Consider the following 12,994-nt stretch of genomic DNA (forward strand, 5'->3'; position numbering starts at 1 on the left):
GCCATTGCTGGCTTTAGATTCGTGGTTACCAAAGGTTCAAGGTTATCTTCCTTAGTATCTTACTGTCTAACTTAACTCGCTTATTGAGCTATTGTAAACACTGTCTGGTGATTCTTTATTTTTCTCCCTTCTTATTCCTCCTCCTCCTCCATTCTTTATATGTTGGTTGTTATATTCTGTGCTCTTTTGTGTTTCCTTTAACTGCTTTTGTGGGTAGTTGGTTTTATTTTTTGCCTTTAGTTAGTATTTGGTTGGTCTGCTTTCTTTGTTGTGATTTTATTTTCTCTGGTGACATCTATTTAGTCTTAGGAGTGCTCCCATCTAGAGCAGTCCCTCTAAAATACCCTGTAGTTGTGGTTTGTGGGAGGCAAATTCCCTCAACTTTTGCTTGTCTGGGAATTGTTTAATCCCTCCTTCAAATTTAAATTTTAATCGTGCTGGATACAGTATTCTTGGTTCAAGGCCCTTCTCTTTCATTGCATTAAATATATCATGCCATTCTCTTCTGGCCTGTAATGTTTCTGTTGAGAAGTCTGATGATAGCCTGATGGGTTTTCCTTTGTAGGTGACCTTTTTCCTCTCTCTCTAGCTGCCTTTAAAACTCTGTCCTTGTCCTTGATCTTTGTCATTTTAATTATTATGTGTCTTGGTGTTGTCCTCCTTGGGTCCTTCCTGTTGGGGGTTGTGTGCACTTCTGTGGTCTGATCGATTATTTCCTTCCCCAGTTTGAGGAAGTTTTCAGCTATTATTTCTTCAAACACACTTTCTATCCCTTTTTCTCTCTCTTCTTCTTCTGGTACCCCTATAATGCAGATATTGTTCCTTTTGGATTGGTCACACAGTTCTCTTAATATTATTTCATTCCTGGAGATCCTTTTATCTCTCTCTGTGTCAGCTTTTATGGGTTCCTGTTCTCTGGTTTCTATTCCATTAATGGCCTCTTGCATCTTATCCATTCTGCTTATAAATCCTTCCAGAGATTGTTTCACTTCTGTAATCTCCTTCCGGACATCATCCCTTAGCTCTTGCATATTTCTCTGCAGCTCCATCAGCATGGTTATGAGCTTTATTTTTAATTCTTTTTCATGGAGATTGGTTAGGTTTATCTCCTTCTCAGGGTTTGCCTCTGTGATCTTGGTCTGTATCAAATTCTTCTGTCTTTTCATGGCAATAGAGGTATTTGTGGGGAGCTGGTGCATGTGTTGGCTAAGAGAAAGTCCCTTCCTGCTGGTTTGTGGCCTTCCTCTCCTGGGAGAACAGCGACCCCTAGCGGCTTGTGCTGGGTAGCTGTATGCAGACGGGGTTTCTAATTCTTGCTCGGCTGCTGTGGAGCTCAGGGGTTGCTGTGGGCGTGGCCAACCTCAGGCTGCTTCTCCAATATGGCAGAGCTGCTTTGGAGGGGAAACGGCCAGGAGGCTGTTTATCGCCGTGAGGGGCCTCCGAGTTGTGCTGCTGTGCAGAGGGTTAGGACACCTGGAGTTCCCTGGGATTCCCAGCTGCTGGGCTAAGTGTCCTGAAACACTTCTGTCCAGTGGTGGGGTCCCTGTCCCTTTAAGACTTTCAAAAAGCACTCGCTTTTCTTTGTCCCTGGGGTGCTGGCTGCGGGGACCCACTCACAGGTCTTACTGCCCTGTTTCCCTAGTATCCAGCACCCCACGCATGCACTGTCTGTGCTCCAGTGCGGATGGCTGGGGCTGGGTATTTAGCAGTCCTGGGCTCCGTCTCCCTCCCGCTCTGCCTGCTCTTCTCCCACCGGGAGCTGGGGGGAGGGGCGCTCGGCTCCCGCGGGGCCGGGGCTTGTATCTTACCCCCTTTGCCAGGCGCTGGGTTCTCGCAGGTGTGGATGTGGTCTGGATGTTGTCCTGTGTCTTCTGGTGTCTCTTGTAGGAATAGTTGTATTTGTTGTATTTTCAAAAATATATATGGTTTTGGGAGGGGATTTCTGCTGCTCTACTCATGCCGCCATCTTGGTTCTCTCTCTCATTGAACAGTTTTGATGTCATCAAATCCACTGGGTTCACCCCTGAAGTTTGTATGCTTTATGTGTTGTTGAAAACTTTCTTTACCTCAGGGTGGTGAAGATACTTTCATGTGTTTTCCTCCAATAGCTTTAACCCACCTGGAGCTGAAATTTGTGTATGGTGTGAAATTGGGATTTAGTTCTATTTTTCTTTCTATGAAGAATTTAGTTTTCTTAATATTACCTATGTTTTAGTGTTTTAAACTGGGTTCTAAAAAATAGCAGACATATTATTATTCATGCTGTTGGTTTATTTTTTAAGATAAAAAGTTATGTTATGAATAATCTAAGAGCAAAATTTACTCTGTCCTAGATAAGAGATGCTGCCTATTTCTATAAGCGAAGCCAGTGCTACAAAGATGCTTTCCGATGCTTTGAGCAGATTCAGGAATTTGATTTAGCCCTTAAAATGTACTGCCAAGAGGAGCTTTTTGAAGAAGCTGCTATTGCAGTGGAAAAGTAGGTGGTTTTATTCTCTCCCTCTCCCTTCCCTCTGTGCTCCTCCCCTCCCTCCTGCCTGCTGCACCCTGGAGGCAGCCTGCCATGGGTGCCATTACCCTGCTCTTCTGAAGCGGCCTGGCCACATTGCCCTCCTTCCACTTGAGTGGTGGCCTCAGTGCTGGGTCAAGAGGTCCTTGAGAACAGGATTTTGCATTTTTCACTCTCTTCACAAGCTTTGAACAGTGTTGTGAGGGGAAGGGGCAGAAGAGGATGAAGGGTGTATTTCGCATGTTATACAACATGCATGGTGATTTTGTGCCTAATGATGATTCTGATCAGTTTTCCCTGCTGATGTGGGGAGGGACAAAGGTGAGAGCACTGGTGGGCAAGTCAGGGTTTGCTTTATCATCTCGGCCATGCACTCACACATACGTGAATGATATATATGTGCACATGCCCTCAGTTGTAGGACACACATGTTTCATACATGACCCAGGAGTGCCTCCTGGAGCCATTAGTCCAGTTCATATTCCAAGTGTGAAGTGGAGATAGTGGTTGATAGGGTGTTTAGAAACAGCATATGGCTGAGGCCCCTGGAGAGCCTCCTGATGGCCTGAGACAGCTGGGATTAGAGTCCTCTCTCCCTCATGGCTGCTCAGCAGGGTCTGAGTCCACACTCAGCTCCTGGAAAAGTAGGCTACGGACTGCTTCTAGATTTTTCTTTGCTTTCTACCAAATTATACATGTGATCAAATCAAAATAATTTACCCAGATATTCAAATTTAAATTTTTATGTTTAAGTTAGCTTTTATTAAAATAAAACATATATTCAAGAAATATGCACATAATAGTCACAAAGTAAATACCCTTCTGTAACCAGCATCTAGATAAATAAATTGAGGGATTTTTTGGTGGGGGCATGGGGGAATGGGAAAGCAGGTATTCAGTGCCATGGATGGTAATCAAGGATCTTCCTTTATTGAGGCCTTTGGTGCCCTTGTGCATGTGATGTACACAATAGGTGTGCATCAGCCAGCTAGGGTTGCAATAGCAAAATGCCATAGACTGGGTGGCTTAAACATAGCAGTTTATTTCCTCACGGTCTCAGAGGCTGAGAGGGCAGGGTCAGGGCTCCAGCCAGTTAGGAGCTGGCGAGGGCCCTCCTCTGGGCTCGCAGATGGCTGCCTTCCCACTGTGTCCTCATGCGGCCTTTCCTTGGTGCTTCCACTTGGAAAGAGAGAATTGGGAGAGTCAGCGGCCAGGGGTGGGTGCGGGATGCCCGAGTCTCTAGGGTCTCTTCTTATAAGGATACTGATCCTATTGGATCAGAGCTCCACCCCTACGACCTTATTTAACCATAATTACTTCCCTAGAGGTCCTGTCTTCAAATATAACCACCTGGGGGCTGGGGTCTCAACATATGAGTTTTAGGGGACACGAACTATCAGTCCATAACAGAGTGTCAGCCGTGCCCTTTACTGGCTGCCCAGCTATCAGGATGCTGTGCAGTGGCATGTGAGTCACCCAGGCCAGTTCCCTTGTGGGGAACTGGTATTCTTAGCCTGCTGATATGACAAAACAGGCTAAGAGTTGGTTTTTATAATGCTTTCCATTATTTATTTAACCTTCTCACTTTTCCAGAAAAGCATTGAGTAATCATAGATCATCTCCAGAAACATTATTTTTGGTCTCTAATTACTTATTTTTTTCAGCTTTACTGAGGTATATAATGAGAGTTTTTAATGCTGTGTTTAGTTGAGATCCAAGTATAGTCTGAGTATTAATCTGAGTATTAATTAAATTAGCCTCCCACTAATTTATCGGAGTGTTGTTTGAACGCCATGCATCCTAGATGTAGAATTCAGTCACTAACTGGCCTGACTCAAACTGCATTGAGGGCATTTGAGATTAAAAAAAAATACCTGGATAGTTCCTTCAACTTGCTCAAAATACTCCCTGCTCCATCAGCCAGTGCTCACATGAGAAGTATATTCCCATCACCCTTATTTCCACCCTTTCATGCTGTACTGGGAAGTCAAGTCTGATGTTCGTAGGATAACCCTAGGGCATCATAAGGTCCCTGGGCACTTCTCTGGTTATGAGGAAATGTATGTTGTTCTGTGAAGGTTCAAAAGTAAACATGTTTTATTGGGCTATTCCAGTGCCTTCAAAATTGGTAGTGTGGGAGGTACAGACTTAGATGAGCAGAATGAAAGGGAGCCCTGCAGAGCTTATTAGTCTCACACTAACTAAGTCTCATGCATATCTGACAAAAGAGAGAAGTCACAGGTTGGGTCACAAGAGGAAGGCCAGTGTTATTGCTGGTGTTTGGGCCATTTCCATCAGCAACCTTCCTTGTTAATCACACTGCAGACTGAACAGGGCTGTATATCTAAACCATCATCAAGCTTTTACAAACGTTTGAGGAATTTTTTTTTTTGTCAAGGATATGCAGACTTTTTGCCCTTCAGATTGACTTTTGAACTGAACTGTCACTTGCTCAGGTTGCAACTCCACCATATTTCATTAGTGAAGCCAACTAATTCTTGGTTCCCTTAGAAAATAAAGAATGCTACCAGTGGCAGATGAAGCGTTTACAAATAAATATGCGGAATAAGTTTAGATCCTCTTTTGCAATTTACTTTTGCAAATGTACTTGTGGGAATTTTATATTGTATTCTGGAGGAAACTTTCTATGGGGTGGTAATAAGGTGACATCTGTGCTGTCTCTTATTGCAGGTACGAAGAAATGCTAAGGACCAAAACCCTTCCCATATCCAAGCTCTCCTATTCTGCCAGTCAGTTTTACTTGGAAGCTGCAGCGAAGTACCTTAGTGCAAATAAGATCAAGGAGATGATGGCTGTCCTCTCAAAGCTGGACACGGAAGACCAGCTGGTGTTCCTCAAGTCTCGGAAGCGGCTAGCAGAAGCTGCAGACCTGCTGAACAGGGAAGGTCGGAGGGAAGAGGCTGCCTTGCTGATGAAGCAACACGGCTGCCTCTTGGAGGCTGCCAGGCTCACTGCCGACAAGGACTTCCAGGCCTCGTGTCTGTTGGGGGCTGCCCGCCTCAATGTGGCCAGGGGCTCTGATGCAGAGCGTACCAAGGCCATTCTGAGAGAAGCCCTTGATCTCTGCTGTCAAACCAACCAGCTTTCTGGCATTGCCGAGGCCCACTTCCTGCAGGGGGTACTCCTGAGAGACTTTCAGAAGCTCAAGGAGGCCTTCCTCAAGTTTGAATCCCTCAACCACGCGGCTGGAGTGGTGGAAGCACTCTACGCAGCCACCGGCCACTGTGAGACCGGGCCGGAGAGGGTGCTGGCCCTGGCCCCGGCAGGCTTGGAGCTGCTCCTCGATCTGGTCAGGGCCCTCAAGAAAGTGACCAACAATGCGGAGAAGGAGATGGTCAAGTCTTGCTTTGAGGTTTTTGGGATTTCTCAGATGGATGCCAAGTATTGCCAGATTGCTCAGAATGACCCTGGGCCCATATTAAGAATAATCATTGATCTGAATCTGAACTTGAGAGAGAAGAAAACAAAAGAGAACTTCTTGATAACGACTGACCATGTGAAACTAGCCCTGAACAAGCACCTTTTGAACAGGCTGTGTCAGATCACACAGAGCCTGCTTGGGAAGACCTACCCGGGCGTCTGCGCCAGGGTCATCGTAGGCTTAAAATGTGAGGATGGAAACTGTGAAGCTTTCCACAGGCCCCTGCGGCGTTGTGAGGCCAAGTGTTTGGTTCAGTCCAAACTGCACCTGGTGGCGATCAATGGGTTGCTTTTGGAAGCCAAAAAAGTCTTCCCTAAAATCTTAGCTAAAGAACTTGAAGAAATTGATTATATTTTGTCTACAGACACATATAGCCTCTGCAAATCCTTCCTGAATGTCCTCTTCCCTAAACATTTTCATCAGAGGGTGTTGTCGGAAAACGCCATGGCATGCAAAGAAATCCTCAAACCAGGTGGCAGAGCCTTCCGGTCTTACAGGTTTGCTCTGAAAGAGTACATCCATTTTCTGTTCCAAAAAGAAAGCGCACGAAACCGCCGGGAGTCTACAGACCTGTGGCTGAGGGCCATGCAGGCTTTCCTTCTCTCTTCCAACTACCCAGCGGAGTTTGAGAAGCTGCTGCACAAGGAGGAGGACAGCTACAACAGGGAACGCAAAGCTCTCCAGTCGGAAAGAGAGGAAAGGGGGCCGGGGAGAGGCAGCAGGAAGAAAGGAGTGGAAGGGAAATTTGGCATGCTGGTGCCCAACAAGGATGAGCAGAGTGCCGACAAGACCCACCTGTGCTTCATCCGGCTGCTGGAGAACTGCATGGACCAGTTCTATGTGTACAGGAACCCAGAAAACTGCAAGAGGCTCTTTTTCCGGTTCATGAATGTCCTTGTCAGGCGGTGCCAAGAGCCGCTCATCCCTGGCATTGGAAACACGGTGGCCCTGCTGGAGTTCCAGTTCATCCACTGCGGGGCGGTCCTGGCCCGCCTCTCCAAGAACACCGTCCTGTGCCTCCCCAAGAGCTACCTCGCGCTCTTGCACTACTGGGAGTTCCTGTTCAGCAGGAAGGACAGGGAGCCCCGGGATGTGTTCTCCATCATTCAGGAATACAAGCCCAGGGATGTGACAAGAGCCATTCAGGACTTCCGGTTCCACCTCTCCTACCTGGTCAAGGTGCTCTGCGGCTACGAGAACGCGCACTTCAATGTCCTGCTGGACGCCTTTGCTGAGATAGACTGCGTGGTCTCCGGGGAGGCGGAACGGGCACTGGTGCTGTGCTTGGTGATGCTGGTGAATGCCCAGGCGGTCCTGCGGCCACACTGCCGGCCTCTCCTGTCCTGCCACTTCCAGGAGATGGAGGCCAGGCTCCAGCTGATGAGCACGGACTTCCCAGGCCAGGTGCCTGAGAGGCTCCTGAGAGCAGTGAGGCACGTGCTGGTGGCAGTCAATGCCAAGTCCGTGGCTGAGGTGCTGCAGGACCTGCTCTTTGAGCGGGACGGGGAGTACCTGATGGACTGCTCCTGGCAGTGGGACAGTGGGCATACCTCGGGGACTGTGATCCACGGCCTCTACCACGAGGAGGTCAGACTAAACCGCCTGCTCTGTGTGGACCCCATGAAGGACCTTGCTGAACCAGAGTGTGAGTGTGGCCAGGACGAGGCAGATGAGCTGGCATTAGAAGAGCGAGACTACCTCCTCACCACCATTCTCTCCCAGAAGCAGTGGAAGGCGTCCATCCAGCGCAAGCTGAGGAGAGCATGCCTGGTGGTGTCCCTCTGCATCAGCTGGAGGAGAAGGGTGGGCGCCCCGACGGAGTGCTGCAGGGAGGAGAACAGGGAGCCTGCAGCCGGGAGTTTCAAAAGGGCTGATGTGGACAGGACCCAGTGCGACCTGTGTGGCGTGAAGTTCACCCGCGCTCCCGAAAGCTATTTTGGCCCCTCTGAAGCATTTGAGGGGTCAGCTTCCAAGGTGGTGGCACTGTCTGGGGCTGGGCAGGAAGACAGGAGAGGTCCAGATTGGAGCAGCATGTCCTACGAGCATCACGTCCTTCTGGAGGGCCACCAGAGGCAGCAGATGGCCTACCAGAAATACTCTGAGTTTTTCCGGGAGACAGTGGACCCGGCCATTGATGAAGGCAAGCTGGTGGTGCAGGACCTGGAGCAGAGCATGTGGGTCTGCAGCCACCTGGGCTCCAAAGAGCACAGCCACATGCTGCAGAGGAAGGTCCAGGAGAACATCAAGAAGGTTTTGGATATGGTGGAGGACCTCTACCGGCGGAAGGCCTGGGCTGGTGGTAAGGGGCCCTCAGAAGTGGGGGTAGGGCCTGGTCTCTGTGAATGCATGTCAGAGTTAAGTCCACTGTGGCCATGTCTGACTGGGGTTGGTGGAACTTGGCATTAGCAGAAACATGAATGAGGCATGTGTGCCCTCAAATTAGAGCAATACCCTGTGGTTTGGACCCCAGTTAGGACTTTGTGATTATCTTGGGCCAGGATGGTCTCCCCTGGCACTACAGACAAGACAAGAGCTTGCTAACTAATTCTGTGGTGAAGAGCTAGGGACAGTGCTTAAAGTCCTGAGGAAATGCTTAGCTTTTGTTCATTGTTCCACCATCATTCCTTGAGCATACTCTGTGCAGACCCTCGACTGAGACCTAGAGGCACACAGCTGTTTCCTTCCTTTTAGGAGGATCCTTCCACCGTACCCAGTGTGAGCCCTTCATCACGAGAATTCCTCTCTGGTCTTTGAATTCAATTTCCTCTGCCTTCCTTATTAGCCACTTCTTAGCAACACTGCATGGAAGTTATATTACATATAAAATCAGTCCCATGGCATATTTAAAAATCATTCTATAATTCAGATACACCAGCTTAAGGAACAACGACATTTTGAACAAAGGCTTCCTTGAAAGATTTGCTGTGGGCAGTCTCTACAGTCACACAGCGGTGGCGCCAGGCTAGCATCTCACTGCAGCTGGTCCTCCTGGTGGCAGATGGTGGCTGTGGGTCCTTCCCCTGTGGGGAAATGTGGACATGCTCTTGGCAGGTGGGGGCTTTGGCTCCAGGGCTGTGGTCTGTCCCGCAGCCCCTGCACTCAAAGCCCTTGCTCCTTGGTTCCCACAGCTGAGGAGGTGATGGCTCGGCTGGTCAGCGTTCTGATCCCGTCTGTCAGGACTGCACGGGAGTGGCTGATGCAAATGGAACTCCGCTTGAAGGAGGAAGGTAAGGAGTCCTTTATCCAGGGCAATGCCCTGGGTCTCGTCGGGATTCTGGGTTCGGCTGACCTGCAGGCCAGTCTGTCATGGGCACTCACTCTGAGCATCAGATGATAGGCAGCAAAGCAGCTGAGCTCCCCCTCTGACCTCGAGGACGTTATTCTGGGCTCACCTCAGTTGCTTTTTCAAAAACCTCTTGCCACTCGTGAGCCATTAGATGTTCAGTCACCACTCATGCTCTACACGATGACACCTGAGGAGAGACAAGGTGTTGTGTAGCCGTCTCTTGCTAAGTATATTTGCCGGTGTCAGCCATTCACATGAGTCAGTGAATATTTATTGACTCTCTAGTGTGTATCAGCACTGTTTGGGATGTGGGGATATGAAACAGCAAATTTGTGAATAAGACAGACACAAACATGGGGGTGCGCATGCCCCCTACAGGGGGTCACGGGCTTCAGCAGAATGAGTCCGGTCCTCTGTCAGAGTTGTCTCACCCGGTTCCATGCGGTGTGCGAGGCCTCCCTCTTGCCCACCCCACCTGCCACCCACCGTGGCTGGACCTCTTCTAGCTCTGAGCATCGCACCTGACCCAAATTGTCCTTTCTGGGTCCCTCTTATCCAGATGCTACTAGAAAATCCAGACCCCAGAGCAGGGAGAACTTAAAGGGACTTGGCACAAGTGTCTGTGCCAAGAAGAAATCTTCAGAATACAGTCCCTGCTGGGCTGTGAATTTTGTGGTTGCTTCAGAGGAGGATAGCTGGTATACCAAGTCACGCCTGCAGCCAAGTTAGGTTTGGTTTGATTCTTCCGTTTAAAGGGCTTCTGACGCAAGGCCAGAGGGAGCAGCCTGTCAAAGAGCCTCGTTCCCGATAAGGGTGTTTGCTTTGGCTTTGACACAGGCTTTTTCCCTTTAATTTAAAGCAATGATCACGAGACACTAGGCTTGGATGTTGCATTTTACAGTGGAGTGAGAAAAATCACCATTCTCCACCTTGTCCACCTTGTTTCTGTTTTTTTTTTTTTTTCTTTTTCTTTTCAAACAGGAGTCGTCCAGGAAGATGATTACCAACACGAAGCTGAAGACTTTGGGGAGCTCCGTCCCATCAGGCGCTGGCGGAAAGGTGGAAAGCAGAGGAGATGCTAAGGTCCACACAGCTGCCGCCTCCTGCGCCTGCAGCACCTTCTGTCCTGGCTTAGAGTTCTGAGTGCTGGGGCAGAAGGGAAAAGGGTGCAGGTGAGCCTGAGGACCAGGGGGTCTAGCGGCCCCTTGCTTCTCTTCCTGCCCTGGGGCCTTGGGGTCCGGTGCTCCCTCACCTGCAGGGGCCTCCTGTGCTGCCCACGCTGAAGGGGGGAGCACTAGTTCTCCCTGGGACTTGCTCAGATGAGAGCCCTCTCAGCTGAAGGCAGCCGTGGACTCCTCGCCCGGAAGCCTGCTGTGCTGCGGCTCATGACATCCCGATGAGTCAATAGCAGCGGACAGGCCTCACCTCAAGAGTTGCCGCTGTTCTGGTGGGAAATCCCTCTACAGATTCCTTGACCCCCTTTCACGTGGCTGCAACACCAAAAGAACATGAGCTGTGTGTGCCCAGGGTCCACGAGGCCATGCCACTGCCCTCTGACCCCAGGCCACACCGTGGTCACCTCTGAGCCTACTTGTAGCAACTTTCCTCCTGTTACATATCAGCCATTTCTCTCTGTGACATCTCTTCCCAACTCCCCATATTTTGTGGCCTTTCTGTTCTACCTATGTGGTCACGGTTAGACACCTAGCATATAAGAGTTCCGCAGGAAAGGAGGGCCGGGGGGTGTTGCGGGGGTCCCGGCCCACCGCTCTGAGGTCGTCCTAACGCTGCCTTGGCTGTGATGCACACATTCCAAAGAGGGTTTGCAAGTAGCCCTACAGGCCTTGTTTTCCTGTTCTCCCTGGCATGTTTGCCATCCCTGCTTAGGCTGACATTCTGAGAAGTTTCTCCACTGAGCACACCACAGTGGGAGAGTGACCTGCAGGTCAGGGACAGAGAGTGGAGGAGGAAGGCAGCCTTACAGTGCCAGTCCATGGGACTTGGCTGTGAATCACTGCCCTAGGCCTGGTTGGCCCTTTAAGAGGAGGGGATGTGGGCCTGTTTGCAGGAGTCCACTGCTTACCCCCAGCCCCACTGAGCCAGTAGCCACCAGGAAGGCCCATCCAGGAAGGCCTCACTGCCCACCCCTTGCCCGCTGCTCAGCTCGGCCTGGTGCAGAGGTCCGGCTCCCGGCGTCGGTCCTTTGCCCGTTTGGTCATCTTGGCAGAACTCCCCGCGCTGCTCCCTCCTGATGCTGCTCTCTGCTGCGTGCTGTTTTCTCTTTGTTGTCTTTCCAAATGACTCTTTTTCCTTGAAATGTTTATGTTTCTACTTTTTATTAGGTTATGTTTCTAATTTTTATTCCAGATGTTTTTTTATAAATTTCACTCCCCAAAAGAAAATAAGAGAAAAAAAAACAATCAAATCTTGTATTATGTTTCTATAAAGTTAACTCATTTCTCTTACATGGAGCTGTCCATTTGTTTTATTTCCAACCTCCACTCAGAGAACGAAGGGTGGGTCTCGGAGCTGGTTCTTTCTGGTCAGCTGGTTGATGCTGATCAGGGCAGAAGCTTCTGCACCTTCTCAAGTCACGACATCCGGGAGCAGAGAAATAGGGGCAAAAAGCCTGGGGCTTGCCCTGGTGGCAGGGTCCCTTGAGGGCCTGCCTGTGCAGACTCTTTCCCTCTGATGCTCCTGCATGCAGGGTGTGACTTTGAGGAGTTGTCAGTGCCATTTAACGGCACTGCCCCCTGATAAGAACATAGCCTGGGAGGCAGGACACCTGGGGTCAGTCCTTATCCTGCCCTCATGAGCGTGTAGCCGGCTGAGTCAGGTCCGCTCAACACTGGGTGTCTAAATGCTACATGTGGCACCCATGGGGACTCATGATCTGTGGGAGAGGGATGTAGACTGGGAACAGCGGTGACAGAACTGTGTCCACAGCGGGAGGCGGCAGCATGTGCTAGCCCAGCCAGGCTGCGCCACCCCTCCTGAGGAATTATGTGTTCTCAAGGTCCTTTCTAGCCCGACACAGACTTGTTCTGAAGTGGTTGCCATGGGTTTGAACAGCCTCAGTCTTGTCTCTGTGACCTCAGTGCTTGTGTCGGGCGAACAGAACTCCTAAGTTTTACAGAACCAAGTGTCCTCCGACCCTATGTGCCAAGCTCAGGAGGCTCCTAACTGGGACAGAAGATCCTGATACCTTCCGGGTCAGCACTGATACAACTGCCTGGAGAGAACCGCCTGAAACTCCCTCTCCCTGGCTCACAGGGGCCTTTGGAGTGTGGGAGTGGAGTGGGGAGGAGGGTGACCTCAGCGGTACCCAGGGATGACTGGGTCCTGAGCCCAGGCTTGTAGCAGGGCCTTGCCTGGGAGTCCAGGATGCGTATGTATGCCAGGGGTCCCCAAGACCACCCTCAGGGCTCACAGGATGCAGATACAGTTGTAACTTGGCTCTGATTGATTACAGCAAAAGTGTGCCAAGCACCATCTCAGAGGGAAGAGGTCATGGGCACAGTCTGGGGAATACCAGCTGCTGGCTTCCAAGGGTCCTCCTGGTCAGTCACACGGTACCTGTTTCATTCCCCAGCAACAAGTGTGACTGCGCATGGGAAATGTTGCCAGTGAGAAAACTTAGTGGAGAGACAGCCTCAAGGGTGATACTGGGGGCTGGTCATGTGTGTGTCTGCTGCCAGCACATACCAAAGTCCCACGGTTTCAGAAGGAAAGCAGGTGTTGAGTATAAACCACATTG

At 50.1% G+C, this 12,994-nt stretch overlaps 1 protein-coding gene across 4 annotated transcripts in view; it reads left to right on the top strand.

Annotated features, from left to right (window-relative positions):
- TRANK1 (tetratricopeptide repeat and ankyrin repeat containing 1) overlaps window positions 1-11,702 on the top strand; it is a 94,806-nt gene extending 83,104 nt beyond the window's left edge. For all 4 annotated transcript variants that reach the window (XM_036921568.2, XM_036921567.2, XM_036921570.2 and 1 more), the window contains 4 exons: window positions 2,334-2,479; window positions 5,201-8,250; window positions 9,080-9,178; window positions 10,219-11,702. In XM_036921568.2, coding sequence (XP_036777463.2) covers window positions 2,334-2,479; window positions 5,201-8,250; window positions 9,080-9,178; window positions 10,219-10,319 — 3,396 coding nt within the window. In that variant the 3' untranslated portion in view covers window positions 10,320-11,702. The remainder of the gene's footprint in view (window positions 1-2,333; window positions 2,480-5,200; window positions 8,251-9,079; window positions 9,179-10,218) is intronic.
- The last annotated feature ends 1,292 nt before the right edge of the window (window positions 11,703-12,994 follow it).

The sequence above is a fragment of the Manis pentadactyla genome, chromosome 14 (genome assembly GCF_030020395.1).
Source record: "Manis pentadactyla isolate mManPen7 chromosome 14, mManPen7.hap1, whole genome shotgun sequence".
Classification (NCBI taxonomy): domain Eukaryota; kingdom Metazoa; phylum Chordata; class Mammalia; order Pholidota; family Manidae; genus Manis; species Manis pentadactyla.